The sequence below is a fragment of the Mytilus californianus genome, unplaced genomic scaffold, assembly GCF_021869535.1.
Source record: "Mytilus californianus isolate M0D057914Y unplaced genomic scaffold, xbMytCali1.0.p SCAF_4, whole genome shotgun sequence".
Classification (NCBI taxonomy): domain Eukaryota; kingdom Metazoa; phylum Mollusca; class Bivalvia; order Mytilida; family Mytilidae; genus Mytilus; species Mytilus californianus.
In genome coordinates, this window is record NW_026262690.1 from 76,432,331 (window position 1) to 76,453,868 (window position 21,538).

Genomic DNA, 21,538 nt, shown 5'->3' on the forward strand with positions numbered 1-21,538 from the left:
AGCAAAAAATTGAATATAAATTCAAATCATATAACCAATTGAATTCTAAGTTCTTTGACTACAGTCATTCTGTGTCAGAAACCTATTATGTGTCAAATATTTAATTACAATCCAAATTCAGACCTGTATCAATCCTAATATTGTGTCCATTTTTGCCCCAACTGTTCAGGGTTGGACCTCTGCGGTCGTATCCAGCAGCACCCGGCGAAGCAATTTATTTATTTTTAATATTGATTGTAATTGCCTAGATCTTGCAAAACTTAATTCGTAAAAGGAAATTCAATGTTAAATTTTTTTATTGTGGACCTTAATTAACACCTCTAATAATGCATTAACTGACAAAAAAGTCGTTCTTGGATAATTTGAAGTATAACGGTGCTAAAGCACAAAACTTAATAGGTAAAGTAAAAACTTTAATGCAGCTCAGATACACAGATGATGATTCAACTGCATTTCAAATATCTATAATATATCATAAATCAGACTTTTTATTTTTATTTCATTAGTGAAGCACCTTGAACATAGGTGATTTATGTCGTTTTTCTGATATTTTCTTCACGTATTTGTAAGTACCAAGTGAACTTTATTTGATGTATAGAATTATTACAAGGTTTACATTCCTGTTCGACAAGGAGATTGCATGAAGTTGAGCACATTCCTGTTAGGCAAGGAGATTACATGAACTTGTGCACATTCCTGTTAGACAAGGAATTTGCATGAACTTGTGCACATTTCTGTAAGACAAGGAGATTGCATGAACTTGTGCACATTCCTGTTAGACAAGGAGATTGCATGAATGTGTGCTCATTCCTGTTACACAAATAGTTTGCATGAACTTATGCTCATTCCTGATAGACAATGAGATTGCATGAACTTATGCCCATTCCTGTTAGACAATGAGATTGCATGAACTTGTGCACATTCCTATAGTTCAAGGAGATTGCACAAACTTGTGCACATTGCTGATCAACAATGAGATTGCTTGAACTTATGCTCATTCCTGTTAGACAATGAGATTGCATGAACTTATGCTCATTCCTGTTAGACAATGAGATTGCATGAATTTGTGCACATTCCTGTTAGACAAGGAGATTGCATAAATTTGTGCACATTTCTGTTCAACAAGGAGATTGCATGAACATGTGCATATTCCTGTTCAACAAGATTGCATGAACTTGTGCTCATTCCTGATAGTCAAGGAAATTGCATTACCATGTGCACATTCCTGTTCAACAAGGAGATTGCATGAACTTGTGCTCATTCCTGTTCAACAAGAAGATTGCATGAACATGTGCTCATTCCTGTTAGACAAGGAGTTTGCATGAACTTGTGCACATTACTATAATACAAGGAGATTGCACAAACTTGTGCACATTCCTGTTCAACAACAAGAGTGCATGAACTTATGCTCATTCCTGATAGACAATGAGATTGCATGAACTTATGCTCATTCATGTTAGACAATGAGATTGCATGAACTTATGCTCATTCCTGTTAGACAATGAGATTGCATGAATTTGTGCACATTTCTGTTAGACAAGGAGATTACATGAACTTGTGCACATTTCTGTTCAACAAGGAGATTGCATGAACTTGTGCTCATTCCTGATATTCAAGGAAATTGCATTACCATGTGCACATTCCTGTTCAACAAGGAGATTGCATGAACTTGTGCTCATTCCTGTTCAACAAGGAGATTGCATGAACTTGTGCTTATTCCTGTTCAACAAGACGATTGCATGAACTTGTGCTAATTCCTGTTCAACAAGGAGATTGCAAAAACTTAATTTCATTTACATGGGATTTCACTATTGGCAGTTACTGATTAGAAATATGATTCACAGAGCTGTTGCAGGGTGTACATGGCTGTCTGAAAGGAGTCTCAACTTGAGGTACATGTAATTTTCATGATCATTGATTTATGGGAAGTTTATTGATATGTTAGCTAATCAGCAATTTTTTAATTGGTTTATGGAATCATTTTAATATTTACGTTCCTTTCTGACTTGTTTACATAATCAAATCATATGGTCATGATTCATTGATAAATAGGAAGTTTTTGTGGTTTAATAAGAGTAGGATCAGTGTCTAAATTACTGTGGACTTAATTATTTTCATGGGTATCAGTTTTTGTGGATTGAGGAAAACTTGCAGCATTTTGGTGGATATTTGATTTCATGGTTTTGCCAAAGTCTGTTTACAAGCCTATAGAAAATTTGTAATTGTATCTGTTCCTACAAATTCCATGATAATTTGGTATTCATAGAATCATAATCATAATGAATTCATAGTACTGTTTTAAGTTAACTATTAGTTCTAACACCCATCATCTAATGTGACTGCAATGCATTCTTGTAAACTTTATCACTATCTTCTCAAATTTTCCTACTGGAGTGATATTGGTTTTTATCGCTATTTTGTGTATTTTTCCTTTGATCTTTTTTTGTGATAATTTTTCATATCATGCTACTCACTTGAGATAGAAAATTATCGTCAGAAACTAAGAGCGCACGTGCCATTGTCAATGTAAAAATTAACAACGTCATAGGCAAAATAGCGATAAACAGATTATCAATGGTCTTTCAACCTCAAGGATGTTTCTCAGCCACATCTCATCTCAGGGCTGTCGCCCTTCGATGAGATTGTAGCTGAGAAACACCCTCTCGTTTGAAAAACCATCGATAATCTATAAATATCGGTGTTCCCACTGTCTGCATTACTCTGCTCAGCTCTTCATAAAATTGCATATCACAGCTTTGTGACGTCAATAATGTTAACCTGGCCTAAATAACTTTGACCTGGACATATCACTGACGTCATAATGAATGAACCGATCTTAATGAAGTTTGACCCAAACTTGTCCTCTCATCCTCTGGTTTGCTTGTGAAACAAAGAAAAACACTTTTTCTATCATGCAAAATACACAAATACAATCCGATAAATCGATCATTAGATTTTCATCATATCTATATTGTAAAATATCAGCTGCTCGACACAATATGAAGCCTTTTTGAACTTGTTTGCTGCACTCAATATACAAAAAGCTTCATATTGTGATTCACAGCTGACATTTTACCATATCAATATGCAGACTCCTGATAATCGGTACTTCTCAGTAGAGTAGAGAGGATGTATGACGTCATCAGCCTACATCATTGACGTTGCCTAGTAAATCAGCACTGAACAGATTATCAATGGTCAATCAAATTCAAGTATGTTTCACAGCTAAATCACATTTCAGGGCTATCAAAATAGTAGCTTAGAAACATCTTGTTTGAAATACCATTGATTATAAATCTCAGTATGATTTTACCTTGATATCACAAACTTTCAAAATATTTTTCAGTCATAACACATAACATTCACACTTTAAAACTTTCTGCTGTGAGTTAATTTTTGTTCATGATATACCTACTTTTGAATTTTTTCACCCACAATTTTTAAATTGTCCATGAAAAATAGCCAGAGACTAGTTTGATCTATGAAACAACACTGTAGTTTTGCCAAGATGTTGGATATTACAAATAAAACATGTTAGCAGTTGGATATTGATGAATGATGTTACTCAAAAAATAATTATAAAGTACCTCAAAAGACTCTTATCTGTCTTTGATTTTTTCTAAATGATAACAACTCAATCTTTGGAATATAATAGTTTTATTTGTAAAAGTGCAACCATTTAGCAGTCATAACTTTCAGTTTCATTTTGTTTTATGATGGAGTGTAGTTCAAAGCGCTCATAAAACCACCCTGATACAGAAGTATTTCAAACCAATAAATAAAACATAACATAAAATTATTATCTCATATCATTAATAAATAATTTTGTAACAGACTAAAAATGTCAGTATTTTTGATAGATAGATCATAACATTCATAGCATTATATAAAAAGATAAAAAAGAAAAAAAGAAAAAGAAATGGAGCCATCATAAATAACAGCATATCCTCTCAGCCCTTATCTATTTCTTTTGATTCTATTCCAAACATAAACCACTGACAAAGTTGACCTAAATTTGCCAATAAAATGATGCATTAATCAATTAAAGATTATTTCTTGATTTGTAGTTGCTAAAATCTTGACCTTTATACAAAACTTAACCAAAACGATTAATGCATAAAGTGAAGGTCAAGATGACCTTATTTTAGTGTGGACCTTCATCACTAAGCAAGAGTGATTCATCAACTGACAAAAGCTATTTCCTCTATGATTCATAGTTGCTTGGATATAGACCTTAACAATAACAATATAACCATTCATGCGTAAATGAATGTCAATATCACCTGATTCTATTTAAAACATTTTTTATCAAACAGAACGCATCAATTTACATAAGATCTTTTATTTATGATTTGAAGATACTTAGACCTTAACCAAGCCATTCATGCAAAAAGCAAAGGTCAAGGTCACCAAATTTTAGGGTTGACCTTTGGCACCCAACATTATGCATCTAATTACAAGAGATCATTTCTCATTACATGAGAAACACAAATGCTTATACCCAGTGTATACCAAACATCAATAATGTATCATATTCATTTATTCTGAAAAAATCATATCAGAAAATTTAGATTATGCTGGAACAGTAACAACTATGACTCCCCTTTTCGGTTAAACAGCACATTCAAAAAGTTGAAAGGTTAAACTAGTTTATGGCTTTTGCAATATTTTATATATACAATCAATTTCTTTTTCAAATATATACATATTTAAACAGTAGAAAGTAAATTGTACCTGTGAGAGTGCTAACGAGGCCATTTTCCATAAATATAATATTTCCAAGGGGCATAACTCTTTAAAAAAAAAAAGTCAATCGTCCACCATTATAAAACTTGTCCAAGATATTGCTGATATTAACCTATAGTATAAGTTTTATAAAAATCTGGCAAGAATTGTACCCGTGAGATACTAACAAGGCCATTTTCCATAAATTTAATATTTCCAAGGGGCATAACTCTTTTAAAAAAAGTAAATCGTCCACCATTATATAACTTGTCCGAGATATTGCTGATATTAACCTACAGTTTAAGTTTTATAAAAATCTGGCAAGAATTGTACCCGTGAGAGCGCTAACGAGGACATTTTCCATAAATTTAATATTTCCAAGGGGCATAACTCTATTTAAAAAAGTAGATCGTCCACCATTATACAACTAGTCATAGATATTGCTGATATTAACCTATAGTTTAAGTTTTATAAAAATCTGGCAAGAATTGTACCTGTGACAGCGCCAAAAAGACCTGAACGACGGACGCCCAGTATTTCAATGTCCCCCAAAACACGTTATGCCAGGGACAATAAGATATACTGGTATTGTCCCTATTCAATCTGAAATAACTGTCAATTGATCAATAATTACTGTGAAAATGATACAATATTTTTTTGCAATTAACATTTTTAGTACATATAATGAACACATTTTTAATGTTGCAAAAATATGATGAATGTTTCAAGATTTTTGCATTAAAAAGTAATTATGATTGACACATCATGTTTCTGTCTTTGCTTGTTCTAAACTCTGTACTATATTGATCATCTTCTTCACTTGACTGATGGCTTTAAGTGTGTTATCTTTTATATCGGAAACTAAAATTTAAAAATAAAGATAAGGATAAGCAAAATCATTAAACTATCCAATAGATGTAAAAAATGAAAGAAATTACAGCAAGTTTTTCTGTCCATCAACAAAAGTAAATTTTTTCTGCAAAAAAGGAACATGAGCAGAATAACTGTTAGGGAATATACACATAGTATTAATAACATTTTAAAGTTGGTGTTCTTTTGGATTTCAACAAAATTATTAATTATTTCCTTTTATTTGTTGTAGTCAGGTGAAAATATTTCATTCAGTATAATAATAATAGTACTATATTTTCCGTTAGCAGTTCAAAGAAAGACAACTTGACATAGGCAGCATTTAAACACATAAAATTAATTTACCAGAGCTTCAATTCATTAAACTTCACCATTTATATTTCCAATACAGGATATTTTCAACATTCCTAATGATTATCTCCCTTAGATGAAATTGTTTAACACATGAAATAAAAGTGGTCAGTTTAGTTTAAGTAGAAAAGGACATGGTGTTGTGAATATATCTCGGGGGTCCACTTCCTTTATACAAGGTGATAGGACGTGCCGCTGGAATAGGTCACATTTTCCAGCTTAAAAATATGTGAATAGGGTGGGAAAGCTATCAGAAATATATGATAAGGTCAATAAAGTTTCCATTACTTCCATTACTATGAAAAGCCCTATAATTTTGTTCACAGCCGAAATTCTCGCCAGTAAACATTACATAAGGAATCTGAGCCTCAGATCTGAGCTCCGAGCAGAGGGGATATTTTACCGGCTGTGTTTTTATCAACAAATTTTCCTTTTTCTGACACTTTGGTATTCCACTTTTCCAACACACCAAAAAGGTTATATTTTTACCTACGCAATATATGAAAAGGTATACAATTTTAAAATCTAAATTATATGAAAAGGGTTGGGTAACAGAACCCCAGCGGCACCCCCTATCAGTTAAGTCAGGATTAGTCAAACACTTAATTCTGAATAGCATGTTATCTTCATTTCCAGGGAGAAATCCCTTTGCACCAATGTTATGTTTGTGAGTATCGTTTGCTACAATTAATTTAAAAAAACTAATGACTACATTTCTCTTTATACCTGGGTATGGGACCACCAGTTTACATTGGCAAGGTAAAGGTTATTGCATTTGGTTCTACTAAGATGATTTATTACAAACTTTTCTTAAATTTGCTGTTCATAAATTAAGAAAATATTAAGAAGCTAAGGTTGTAACTCCTTCAGGCAAAGTTGACCTTAGAAGAATTTGGCTATTTTTAGATCACTTTTGGTCATATAGCTCTTCACATGTCCTCTATATGTTTGACTTTCAAATAGTCCCATTTTTTCCATATATTTTTTTCAGTTACTACAATTTACATTTAGCAAGGATCATTATGTAGGGTAAATAAATAAATATATGTTCAGGTAAAATGGGGCAAATGAATTAAGTAAATTGGCACCTCTGAAAAATAATATTTGGCACAAATGATACATCTTGAAAATAGCAATTGGTGTAAAAGGACTGCTGCACATTTCAATATCTGAGCCCATAATACTCAATGGTTTATTGTAACCTAGAGATATAACTTGTTGAAGTCACTGGTACATTTGTGTCAAATTATAAGCTTCTAAGAAACACAGATCATCTAAATTCTGTTTCCCATGAATGCTAAAAAAGCATTGATGAAACTGACTATCATAAAAACACCACTGATTTAAACAAATTATCTCCCTTAATCAAGGATGCTAGTCTGTTTAAAAAATAAATGGGGAATGTGTCCATGGGACACAGATGATGCCCCCGCTTGTCTATCATATAAAGTTATAAAGGGACATAACTGAAGAACGGTAAAAGTGACGCTACCCAAATTTGTACTTGATCTGAGTTTGAGAAGTTAGAGAATGAAAACGAAAAATTCAGCAATTTTTTTCCATTTGTAAAGGGGCATAACTCTAGAACAATAAGAGTGACACCCTCAAAAACAACCTTGATCTGTATTTTGTGGTAATAAACATTGTGTATAAGTTTCATAACATTTGGTTGAGGCTAACTTAAGTTAGAGAACAGAAACAAAAAATTCAGCAATTTTTCCATTTGTAAAGGGGCATAACTCTATAAAGGTTAAAGTGACACCACCAAAATTCCGACTTGATCTGTATTTTGTGGTAATAAGCATTGTGTATAAGTTTCATAGCATTTGGTTGAGGCAAACTTAAGTTAGAAAATGGAAACGAAAAATTCAGCAATTTTTCCATTTGTAAAGGGGCATAACTCTAGAACAATAAAAGTGACACCCCCAAAATTCAAACTTGATCTGTGTTTTGTGGTAATAAGCATTGTGTATAAGTTTCATAACATTTGGTTGAGGTAATTAAAAGTTAGAGAACGGAAACCAACTTTAGGACGTACGGACGGACAAGCGTAAAACTTAATGGCCCCTCCGCTACAGCATAAAAAAAGCTTTTTAAAAGACTAATATAATAATAATAATAATAATAATAAAAATAATAATAATAATAATAACAATAATAATAATAAATTCTTTATTTTTAGAAGGTTACAAAAATTGATATTTTAAATTATTAAATGATATGAGCAAATAAGCCCTAATACGGATAAATCAGCATGTGCAATACTAAAAACGTTCCACTGTCGATATAAATCAAGATTTAATATTGCTCTTCGAACAGGGCCAATACGAAAAAAAACAGGGCCAATACAGAAAAAAGCGGGAAAAAAGCCGTATTAGCCCTAGGGCTAATACAGGACGTTCACTTCCGGTTTTCAATTTTCTTACGCCATAACTTAACTTTGGAAGTATCGTTATGCATAAAAACATTTGTATAATATTTTTTAAATTAATATCATAAAATAAACAGGTTTAATGATGTGCAATGTTTTGTAACGTCTTAAAGTTTTGAAACGGAAAAAACAGGGCCAATACAGAAAAAAGCGGGAAAAAAGCCGTATTGGCCCATGGGCTAATACGGGACGTTCACTTCCGGTTTTTAATTTCCTTATAATCATTTAATAAAAGTGTTATGAACTGGTTGTTTCTGTATTGGCACTGGTATAGATTCTCGGTCAGCTGTATTGGCCCTCGACCCTACGGGTCTCGAGGCCAATACAGCAAACCTTGAATCTATACCAGTGCCAATACAGAAACAGCCAGTTAAATACACTATATAACTGAACTTAAAAAGCAGAAAAAATGAAAGGATTGTGTCCTTATTTTTTGAGATATAAGCCATTGAAAATTTGGCGGGAAATGATTCTCTCTAGATTTTTAACTAGAGGATTCTGATTATCTGATAATCTGACAAAAAGTCAAAAACAAGAGCAGCGAACATCCTTAACTAAGGACTTACTCCTTAAGAAATTACCATCAAGTCAATGACTGTAATGGAATCACCCATAGTACAAATACCAAATGAAATGTACAACAAATACATAGTAATTAAACTTACTTCCACATTGGCTGGTCATTTCTTCTAAAGTTTCTAGCTGTTTAAAGGACTTATCAAAGATAGACTGTACTTGATCCATCTCTGCAAGGTCTTGTCGAAGTATACCATTTGCATATCTTATCTGAAATTATATTGAGCTCATTTTAGATTGATCCTATCCTCATACACATTTACATATTAAGATCTAACAATGTAACCATCCCCCTATTTTGTTTGCAGTTGTAACATGAGGAATCGAACGGTGCATGATTAATCTACCTGAAAATGCATCTATCTCAAATTCCTGACAGAATCTTGACGCACCAAGTCTTGGTGGACAAGTTTACTATATGGGCTGGTCTCTGACTCCTTCTTCCCCAGCAAGTGCTAAAAAAACCCTTCAGACATCACATCAATCTACAGTCCATCCTTATGGCTTGCATTGTATTTGAATTCCTTGTCTTGCTTGGAGACCTAGTTGGTCAAAATGTTCAAGAGTGCAATAGTTGACCTGAACTGACCTGGCCATATAGTAACTCCTCATCTTTCTGATTTACCTATGGATGCGTTGATTGGGGGACAATAAGATTACTGTAAATTCAGAAATTATTGCGAGGTGTTTATTAATGCAAATAATGCGACTGGGTGAGTATCACAATAATAAGAACCTGCATTCTGATATAGATACATATATCTGTATGCAGCTTTTCCAGAAATTGCAATAATCAATTTCACATTTTTGTTCATTCTTCAAAAATCGGAATAATAGATGCATGCAATAATTTCTGAATTAACAGTATATGGACCATGAATCACAAGATAGTAGTCCCAACTATCAACCGAGTTCAGATTTGACACTTTTGAAAAAGAATTCAGGGCATTATAGGTAAAAATAATAATTGCTTTTGAAATCATTTCTAGTGTAGTTACAGCACAGAATGGGTGCAATTGATTAAATATCTTTGTTAAGTTTAGTTTTAGTCCCAGCAATAAGGAAAGATAATTTGCTCATAAAACTATTGGTGGATGGACAGACATATGGACTGACTAAGTGAAAACTATAGATCTCCTACATCCTTATTGTTAGACCCTTATTTTAACATATATCAAAACGGTCATGTTTGTTTTGTTATAGCCACCAGCTGGAAAACCTGAAAATAATGTGTTTTCAATGAATACATAACAGTTTGCTTGAAGTTCACATTTGCAATAATTCATACAAAAGAACGACAAACATTAATGTGGTTTGATCAATTCTGCTGCACATAGTTAGCATTTTCAACAACTGATATGCTGATGAAATTATATTGAAGAAATCCTCATAAGAAAATAATAAGGTTGAAACTCTTAAATACACATATTCTTTTTTTTGTCCTTATCAGATGATACATACTGTGAGTAATTTGTCCTCAAGCTGTTTAATTTCTAGATCAATTTGTTTTTCATCTTCTGTAGTATACTGGTTGCCTGCTTGTGCTTGATCTTCGGGTAATACAACATGTTCAGGGATTTTAAAAACATTTGTCATTAAATATTGCTGAAAAATAATGTGCAAGATCAGAGTATAATTTCAAATCATGTTATAGTACTACAGTCTTAATAATTCAAAAAGAGTTCAGTGCATGATATAATCCGCTATTTCTGGTAGAAATGGTTTTATAAGGGGCATCTGTGAGCTAATCATTTGTTGTGAATTGTTCTAAAGAAGTTTGACTGGAATATAACTGTAAATGGTATGGGTTTGCTCATTGATGAAGGCCATACAGTGACCTATAGCTGCTTATATTTACGTCATTTGAACAGGTAGATAGACCAGTTGTCTCATTGGCCATCATACCACATCTCCTTATTTTTCTAAGCATACTTTTTACCATGTGAAGTTATGCATATCATTAATACAAAGATTTAGTTCTGTTGATATTTTGGTCACTTTGTTTATACAGAATGATGATATTTTGGATTTTTAAAGACAATAAAGCTTTAAAAGAGGCAGACATTTTTGATAAAAATTTTAAAGCAGTTTTTTCAGTAATTTTTATGAATATTCTACTAACGGTAGCTTCATTTTTTATTGCAGCCACTAATTGTTTGTAGCAAAAAAGACTAATTAATTGCTTGAGGGAGTTTTTTTTATAACTAAAACAATGCATAAAATATAAGTAACATAGGTTTTGAGCATAAATTATTCAACATTTTACACTCAATTTTTACTCAAAAGGAAAAGTGACCATGCTGCTTAGACTCAAACTTATGTGATTATGCATATCATTTTAAAGCATTATGAAATACATTTTTTTTCCTCAGTTATATTCTAATGTAAATTATAACATAGTATGGAATATAAGGTGTTTAGTTCATAAGCACAAATTCTGCAGCAGTTACACTTTTATACTTTTATCTTATATCATATATCACAATATGCCTGTAAAATTCAATTTTTTGCTTAAGATATTTCCCTTCGTATGTTTTTAAAACTACATGTTTAAGGACATAAAAATTATAAAAAGCAAGCTGTTTTTAAACAAGAGTGCACACACTGAAATGTCTCGCCTGCTTTACTGATCATTGCTTTTATGTTGATAGTCCTAAATATAAAGCTTTATTACAAGTATCACATGAACTTAACATGATCCAAGAAAATGAGACCAAGGTCAGATAAACCAAACCAGAAATACATGTACACCTTACAATCATTTCATACACAAAATATAGTTGACCTATTGCTTATAGTATCTAAGAAACAAAATTAACCATAAAAATTTAACATTGACCAATGAACCATGAAAATGAGGTCAAGGTCAGATGATACCTGCCAGACAGACATATAAACCTTACAATAATTCCATACACCAAATATAGTTGACCTATCGCTTATAGTTTAAGAAAAACAGACCAAAACACAAAAACTTAACACTAAGCAATGAACTGTGAAAATGAGGTCAAGGTAAAATAAAACCTGCCAGACTGACAAGTACATCGTAAAATATTTCCATACACCAAATATAGTTGACCTATTGCATATAGTATTAGAAAAAAAGACCAAAACACAAAAACTTAACTTTAACCACTAAACCATGAAAATGAGGTCAAGGTCAGATTACACTGTCAGTTGGACATGTACATCTTACAATCATTCCATACACCAAATATAGTTGACCTATTGCTTATAGTTAAGAAAAAAGGACAAAAAAAAACCCCAAAAAACTTAACACTGAGCAATGAACCGTGGATATGAGGTCAAGGTCAAATAACACCTGCCAGAGTGACATGTACAACGTAAAATATTTCCATATACCAAATATAGTTCACCTATTGCATATTGTATTAGAAAAAAAGACCAAAACACAAAAACTTAACTTTAACCACTGAACCATGAAAATGAGGTCAAGGTCAGATGACACCTACCAGTTGGACATGTACACCTTACAATCATTCCATACACCAAATATAGTAGACCTATTGCTTATAGTATCTGATATATGGACTTGACCACCAAAACTTAACCTTGTTCACTGATCCATGAAATTAGGTCGAGGTCAAGTAAAAACTGTCTGACAGGCATGAGGACCTTGCAAGGTACGCACATACCAAATATAATTATCCTATAACTCATAATAAGAGAGAAAATAAGAATACTAAAAATCAACTTTTTTTTCAAGTAGTCACTGAACCATGAAAATGAAGTCAAGGACAATGGACATATGACAGGCTGAAACTTCATAACATAAGGCATCTATATACAAAGTATGAAGAATCCAGGTCTTCTACCTTCTGAAATATTAAGCTTTTTAGAAGTTTGTTAACGCCGCCGGATCACTATCCCTGTCGAGCTTTCTGCAACAGAAGTCGCAGGCTTGACAAAAAATGAAAGGGATTCTGCAAGAGAAAAGGGATCTATCAAGGTGCAAATGAAGTGATAACAAATTAACAATTAAAAATACCATCTGTCAATTGACCTTGTGGGATAAATCTAACATGATCTTACCTCTAAAATATCAAAAGATCTGTTTAACTTCCTTAAGATATATTTCATCATATTTTCTTCTCCTTCTTGCAGTTGAGTGGATGTCATTTCATTTGGATACTATAAAAGAACGAAGAGTTACCTCCCATGTTGAAATTTCATCAAACAAACATCATTTTATCCTATAAACAACATTTGACAAACAAATGCAATCAAAGCATGTATGTGTATTGATCCACAGATTAAACATTGACATCCAAGGTTCATAACTAATAATGGTAAATATCTGAGACAAAAGTTTGCCAAATTTGATATCTGGTGGTGACCATAAAACGCTTAACTCTAAAAATTTTCATTGTTTAATAAGATATTATTATATTTTATTAAATTGACAACATCCATAACAATATCTATATATATGATATACATACGCAAAGTCATAAGAACCTAATATTAAATAAAAGGATGCCAGCCAAAAACTACTTATGAGACACTATCATTAAAACATACATCTAATTATAATAACATAAAAAGGCAACAATTTTACATGTAAAAAGTATTACGAAAAAAAAAAAAAAAAATTATATATATATATATATATATTTAATTATAGTTTTTCAAATAAATTTCTTTCGCAAAATCATCTTAGAAAATATTTAGTCTTACCTGGGATTTTATATATTCTGCTAGAGCAGCCAGACTTTCTCTGATATACTCTGCTAATGCATTATACACTGAAATTATCAAAGTAATACAATTACATTATAATAATTAAATCAGTACATCTTGAAAACACTTTTACATTAAAAATTTCTAAAAATTTATTCTTACTGGCCTTTTAAAATCTTTTTGACAGCAAGGTAAACCATGCCAAAGATCTAGTAAATTTTGTCAGGTCATGACAGATGTCTCTAGTGGAGTATGAACTGCTGATCCTTCTAGAGCACCTGAGTTCACCATTCTTTTTTTTGGTGAGGCTCATTTTGCTCAATGTTAAGTTATCTGTGTAGTGTTAAGTTGATTGTTAACTATTTCTTTTGGCCAAGGCATTTTTTTTGTCTTTTTTCAAATTATGGTTTTTTATTGTCCCCTTCGAATCTTTAGTCAAACAAAATTTTTTACTGGACCAGACATCAAGAACAAATTTAAGGATCATCAGAATAATTGTTTAAGTTCAGTGAAGAATAGAAGTATTTACACTTGTATGCAAATTTGTCCACCATTACGTAAAATCACACAAGTTCCCATAAAATTTGACATCACAATTTAAAACAAGAGCCTGTCAGAGTGACAGCAAACCGGATTTTCCTGCATGAAAATGATATTTGCAAATCTGGACCCCCAAACAGGATCAAGCAAAAAAAATATATATATAGCATTCAGAAAATTAGTTTATACAGAATAACAAACAAACCTACCACAAAATTCTTCAAACAATTTACCAAAGAAAAGAAGAAAAAATAATCCAAAATATTATTTATCATTAATACAATGTCTTTTAAAAATCTATAAAACTTATCTGTAATTATCTTCAAAATGTCTGATAATGAACAGTAAATTTCAAACTAAATTTATACCGTCCTACAGAGCTTATCATCAACAACACTTACGAAACCAAAAAATTTCAAATAAATCTGTCACTCCAATTATAATTTTGCGATTGATAATTACCACATTGCTTTGTTATCTTAAAAACACTGAGTGTAATCAAACTTTGTTGGTTTTCCCGTTTGAATGGTTTTACACTAGTAATTTTTGAGGCCCTTTATAGCTTGCTGTTCGGTGTGAGCCAAGGCTCCATGTTGAAGACCGTACTTTGACCTATAATGGTTTACTTTTATAAATTTTGACTTGGATGGAGAGTTGTCTCATTGGTACTTATACCACATCTTCTTATATCTATTTATATATAAAATTAATAGTTCCCAATATTTTTTCTTTCATTTGTCACAAACTAATATCTGCAACTTATCTATCAATGTCAACAACTTTATCCACACAATGTAATGTAATGGAATATATCCTTTAATAAAAATCGATTATAATCTAATGAAAATGATATTTGCAAATCTGGACCCCCAAACAGGATCAAGTAAAAATTAAACATTAACACCAACACCAACAAAAATAAAATATCACATAACAACTGTGACATCTACCTTCAAAACACACATGACATTAAAAAAATAGTTATAAAGAAATTTTTGAAACTCCTGACTAAAATCAATTGAACATATACAATCATTGATAGGCTATCTATCCATATAGAACTTTATTAATTACACCATTTCTGTTCAAAGGGAAATATCTCCAAATAAAAATAAATCATATAATAAATATCACTTTTCGCTACTGAAAGGTCTACAACTCAACAACGAGAAAAGCTAAAATCGTGAAAATTGAACTTGACCTTCATTTAGTCACAGGAAACAATATATCTAAATTTGAAGTCAAAGCGTTTTCATGTTAATGAACGGACACTGTTTGGCAGCCGCCCGCCGTACATCCCCAAATAAATAACCGATTTTTCCTTCCAAAATCCGGTCAAAATTGATGTCACAATTAAAAAATGATTGTTGCTTGACGTCAGAAGGTTATTCGGAACAGATCTAAGGTCATTCGGAGACAAAATTCAGCTAAATACCAAAAGTGTAAATAAGTTTATTATTTGGTCCGGTGAAGGTTTAACATTTACTGTACTGATCTATAGAATATAGAAATAATGAGTTTAAATGATGGGGATGTAACAACTATGGGTCACAGTGAGGCCTTCAACAATGAGCAAAACCCATACAGTAAAGTAGGCTATATAATAAAATGCCTAAACATGACAAAATATGAAACAATTCAAACAAGAAAACCAACAGCCTAATTCATGACAAAACAATAAATGAAAAACAAATATTTCATACATGTACAGCAGCCATTGATAATCACTGAATTACAGACTCCTTATAACGTATGACAGTGATGTAACACAACAATAAATGTCACTAGTCTAACAAGAAATTCCTTCAACTTTAAAAGTCAAACTTGTAAACTTTCTCTTTCTTTGGAAACAGCTAAATCAAATACTGTAAATTCAGAAATTATTGTGTTTATTTATTATTGTGATTTTTGAAGAATGGACAGAAATGAGAGATTAATTATTGCAATTTCAGGAAAATATTGTGTCAGATATCAAAATGCGAGTTCTTATTATTGCGATACTCACTCAGTTGCAATATTCGCATTAATAAAAACATCGCAATAATTTCTGAATTTACAATACATACAACTACTGTATGATTGATCTCCTTCAATTGACATCTTAAACCTTCTTTTAGTTTTATCTCTATCTTTATCTTTCAGTACTTCAAAATAAAATGAAAGGCTCATGATTTCTTCATTAATTCATAGCTAGTATTACCTCCATTCATGAAAGATTTTGGTGTAAATCCAAAATACTGTGTTTCATATTCTTCTAGTGGATCCTCATCTGATTCATCTCTATCACATTCACTTACACTTCTCAGTACAGATCCTTCAGAAAACACGCTGTCACTCACAGACGCCATTGTTTTATGTGCTGAAAAATTTAAATACTGTTAGAGGACCATTCAAGTAAAGGATCCATAGAATGGATGCATGGAAGACACTATTTTCCTATGCTCAATAACCACATAAACTAAATAAAATACAGATGTATGTACCAGTATTCGGTTTTCAAAAAATCATCTCACTTTAAGAGAAACAATGAGAATCTTGTATATGTATAGTATGAAATATATACTTTTTTTTGTTTTTTTTAATTTTTTTCTCTAACTGTTGAATCAAGTGACTTGTCTTTTGAATCTATTTATGGTAAACAAATTTTAAAAATAAAAGTGTACAAAAACCATTTTGCTCAAATTTAAGTTGGAACAAGTTGTTAAATTATCTTAACCTTTACTTCTGTTGACTTCTGTTGACACAAATTTGGTTGCAGGTGTTTCAACTGGAATATTTTGTGGATTATTCGTGGAGATACTAGTACTAACACTTTCACATGACTTAGAAACATTTTCAGGTGATTTAAAAGTGATTTTATCACAGTCAGATAAATTTTGTTTTTTGTTTTCATGCAGGTCAATGTTTTCAATTTTTTCTGTTGTTTCTTTCACTAATAATTCGTCTTTTGTATTAATATTAGAATTTCCATAAGCATCTTCTAAAAATGATGGAGATGTCACTGTTATTGCAGGTATTCTTTCCTCTTGATTATCTTCACAAATACTTCTCCGTTTTCTTGTTTCTTTGTCGTCTTGAGATGACAAACTTCTCTTTCTGTTTCTTTCTTCAGACATAATGACAAAATCTCTAAAAATCAATCATTTTTATGTATTAATATATATAAAATGCATGCTTTCATTATGTTTTTCTCATCTTTCTCTCCAGGGGAGATTAAGTGGTCAGAGAATCAAATAAGGAATTTTTTTCAACTATCTATTAGAAAATTTTCAAGCAAAAAGTTTTAATTAGGAAGAGTTTAAAAAAAAATTCTAGTCAATATCAGCATATGCACAAAATTTCTTATTATATGACCCATATCTAATATATGATATTGGATATAATTACATTGCTTGTATGTTTCATAATAATCTGTTCTTTTGATTGGCTGACAGCAATGACAAGACATTCATAAATGATATTTTATTTTGCAATAAAAACAACATTCATGACTACACATGCTTCCAATGACAACGTCACTTCAATGCATTGGAAAACAAATGAAATAAATACCTGGTATAACTTCTTTTTGTAAATTTATAGCGTTTTAAACGTGTTGATCATGCACACATTTTCAGTATGAAGCACTTCCACTCTTCTTACAAAATTTGCCTCTGTATTACTGTAAACACTTTTACATCCCAAAAAATGACAGAAAGTAGCATTCAATTCTTAAAGGTGTCAAAAGGAGTTGTTGGATTTCATATAGTGTTTATCACATTGCCTATTCCATTGATAAAATCTGACTACTATATCAGAAGAAACTTTTAATATCATTTCAAAACCATAGCACAATTTAATTTTATTTCCATAATATAAAATTTTCTGTCTCTTTTCGACCTGAGTCATCATCAGTCATGGCTTTATATGTAGGCCAGACAGGCAGGTTTATTTTTGAGGATTATCAAAAACATACCTAAAAGTGACATTTGCAATCAGAATGAGCATATGAGTTGCTTATTCTTGAGCTGAACTGTATTGATTTTGAAGCATTTGAATGTGCTTTAATATTTAGTCACTTTTTATCTTTAAGATAAGAACAAGACCTTTAAATAACTGCTGAACAAACATTGAGTGTAACATCTGAAAAATCTGACCAATTCCCAACTCTATCCAATACGTATGATTCATATCATTTCCATTACAAGAAAAACTCTTTTATATATGATGATTTCTTATGTCATTTAAATGTTTTATGGGCCAACTGGATCCCTGCATTTTTTAGCCAACAAAGTCAATGTGCCTGCTTGTCATTTTTAAAATACCTGTCTTTATCCTTATGTACATAGTCCAACCCTGCCTAAAGAAATATATTAATTTTATCATTCAACACATTTATCTGAGCAGTCATAAGGAAATTATCCCCCATTAGAATAGACAACTTTCAAATTCGTGCACTTTCCCGTAAATTTCTATGTCACAATGCTTTTGTTATAACGTCACAGTAAGAACTGATTATTCTGTGCAGTCGTTTTTGCTGATTGACCTCGGGTCAACCGGTGTAACTCATTCATAAAAGAACAACTCAAGATTGGTGTATATTCATCCCTTTGCTCAACTTACTGATGCAGATTTTATGCCCAACAAACCCACAGATGACATCATATAACGTCACCTTAAATCAAACTATTTGACACAAAGATAACAATTGGAATTAAACATATTGAATGTAACCAGAAGTCCATTACTAGAGGAAGAGTGCAACCTTCTATATAGTAAGGCGATCACACTGTCCCTGTACTTCCAACTGATTGAAACAGGATTTGAGCGAGATTTCTAATAATAGTAACAAAAATCAATGGCCAGTTTTTGCAATGCATTCTGGATAGAGATAATTTATGCAAAACACCCTTTAACTCAATTAGCACACAGTTGAAAATAATTTTTGACCATCGACATATTAATGAATAGCAGACCCTAGTTACCATATTATAACAGTGTCAGGACATGAGTCATGGTGATGGTTTTAATGTTAAAATGTTGGTATTATTTATCAATTTAAAAACTACAATTATTATTGTCGGAATAAAAAATGCTTACTTCTTACTACAATTCACGTTTAGTTTGAAAAATTTGCCATTGAAAAGTTAGGTCAGAAAATTGTGCATCCATATACAGTACAAGTAACACTAAATTAGGAATGAGTTTAAAAGGAAAAAACATTAAATTATGTTTATTTTAAGTATGTATTTTATGTTTTACAAATTTTAAGAAATAAGAATTTTTGTTTTAAAGTTGAACAGAAATTCTGCAGATATATCCATTTTTAGCAAAATTAACAAATTTTACCCTCAATTTTGAAAATAAAGAGAGAAAACATTAAGAGTATGCCCTTTCTTCCATTTCAAATATCTTCAATCATGCGTAAGATCTTGACGGTAATTCTACCTAGGATAATGGTGTGGATTGACAAAGGTTGTCATTTCAGTCGGATATTGTAACATTTATCTGTTAAAATACATGTTAAAAAAACAACACGTGTGTTGAAACGTTATAGATTAAAATTGTAGGACAAGTTCGTTCACGATCTTTGTAAACAAATAAGTAATGAATATATAATGTTAATGTAAGTACTCTTCATACTTGATTATGATAAAGTCTTACTGTAAGACAATTTGATTTAATTTGTTCGAGTACTAAATAAATCTCAAGGATTGAGTTGGGTATAGAAATATGGTTATCCCTGGAATTGTCCAGTTCACACAGTAAACCACTTTCTTACAAGCGTGGGATGTATAAATAGCAGCCACGTCAGGTCGGAAGAGGGACTTTAATTCCAGAACCTTGTGTATTCAGGATGAATGTTACGCTCGCTGCATGTTAAATAACGCTTGTGACAACTCTTTGATGTGATGTGCATAAAATATTTGCCACTGAATGTTAAGCAGTCAACACGTGATAAATCAAAACTTAAATCTGAATGATATTCAGGCCTGAGGTGTCTTCAGTCTTGTGTTTATAAAACGACCTAAAAAAGAACCATAGGGACGTTGCATTGAAGACTCAAGCACATCTTATGAGGGAGAGCGTAATGACAGATAGACAGGAGTAAAATATATGCCTCTTACATTAAAATAGATTAAAAACAAGAGACTGTTGAAATTCGAAATTGTTTTGAAGCCAGCTGCAGCAACAAATATTCGGTTATTTTTGACAGATGTATTAATTTCTGTACTAGCGAAGAAGAAACCTGTCTTTCGCTTATACATCACAGTATATAGCTAGCTTCCTTGATGCCGTAAATATTAAACCGAGACATAATTTGTCAACACAGCGTTCTATTTAAAAATGGAAGCAATTATGACTATATTTTGACAAAAACAACTATATCCTTTAAATAGACAATAAATTTTTAGTCAAAGCAGATTTAATATAGTTTTTATAGTTTTCAATTATCTCAAGAACAATTTAATGATAAATGGCCATGGTACGAATGTATTCTTTTATAAAATTTTATATCATTTTCTAAATGCTGATCGATTGATTGATTGATGTTTAACGCCACTTTCAACACTATCGGCTATTTCGTGGCGGTCAGTTTTTATTGGTGGAGGAAGCCGGAGTCCCCAGAGAGAACCACAGACCTTCAGTAGGAAAACTGACAATCCTAGTCAATTAAGACGGGATTCGAACTCACAACCTCAGCATTGACTGGCTAGTGATACAATAGTTTGACTACTTAGACCACTCAGCCACCGGGGCACCTCTAAATGTTGAAAATGAAGTTTTAAATAAATGGCAATAAGAAACTACTGCACTAAGTTGGCTCATTTTACTTTCAACAAGCTGATAATTAATCAAACACTCAAGGAGACTAATTAACAGCTGAGACTATAACACATATGTGTTATAGTAGTCTCAGTTCACAGCTATCTGTTTGATGATAATATAACATTTCTACCCATGAAGGCATGATTCCATAGTTGAAAAACTATATTTTGTAGGACCACCTATAGCGCTTTCCAATGATAACAGGGACAGTGTGATCGTTTTTATAGTACAGCTTGCACACTTCCCCTAGTAATGGACTTCTGATGTAACTGATACCATTGACATTGTTTCAATAAATTATTGAAGATTAGTCATTCATGATTCAAATTGTATTATGTAAGGTATCTACAAAAAATGTTAATTACAATGGGACAGTTTATTGTATATCCCACTAAGTCTGGGAAATCAGCAGCAAACCCTTAATTTATGTAGACTGACCACTACTGGCACTACTGTAATTTTTATGTCCTTCGACAGAGTTCAAAATTTGGCGCTTTCACTGCATAATCTCTAAATGTAAACAAAGTGTAGTGA

General features: G+C 31.8%; 1 protein-coding gene across 1 annotated transcript; it reads right to left on the reverse strand.

The window, feature by feature from the left end:
* Nucleotides 1–3,647: 3,647 nt before the first annotated feature.
* LOC127698750 (protein MIS12 homolog) lies at nucleotides 3,648–21,496 on the reverse strand. Its single transcript, XM_052202414.1, has 8 exons — nucleotides 21,443–21,496; nucleotides 16,911–17,323; nucleotides 16,395–16,553; nucleotides 13,652–13,719; nucleotides 13,007–13,105; nucleotides 10,415–10,558; nucleotides 9,043–9,163; nucleotides 3,648–5,586 (listed from the first exon to the last, which is right to left on the reverse strand). Exons 2-8 carry the CDS (start codon nucleotides 17,308–17,310, stop codon nucleotides 5,489–5,491), a joined length of 1,089 nt encoding a protein of 362 aa, XP_052058374.1. The 5' UTR covers nucleotides 17,311–17,323; nucleotides 21,443–21,496; the 3' UTR covers nucleotides 3,648–5,488.
* Between the last annotated feature and the right edge of the window lie 42 nt (nucleotides 21,497–21,538).

Coding starts and splice junctions, on each gene's coding strand:
- LOC127698750 (XM_052202414.1), bottom strand. CDS start 17,310: ATGTCTGAAGAAAGAAACAGAAAGAGAAGTTTGTCATCTCAAGACGAC. Junction 16,554..16,910: donor AGAAGTCAACAGAAGTAAAG/GTTAAGATAATT, acceptor TAAATTTTTCAG/CACATAAAACAATGGCGTCT. Junction 13,106..13,651: donor CAGAATATATAAAATCCCAG/GTAAGACTAAAT, acceptor GTTCTTTTATAG/TATCCAAATGAAATGACATC.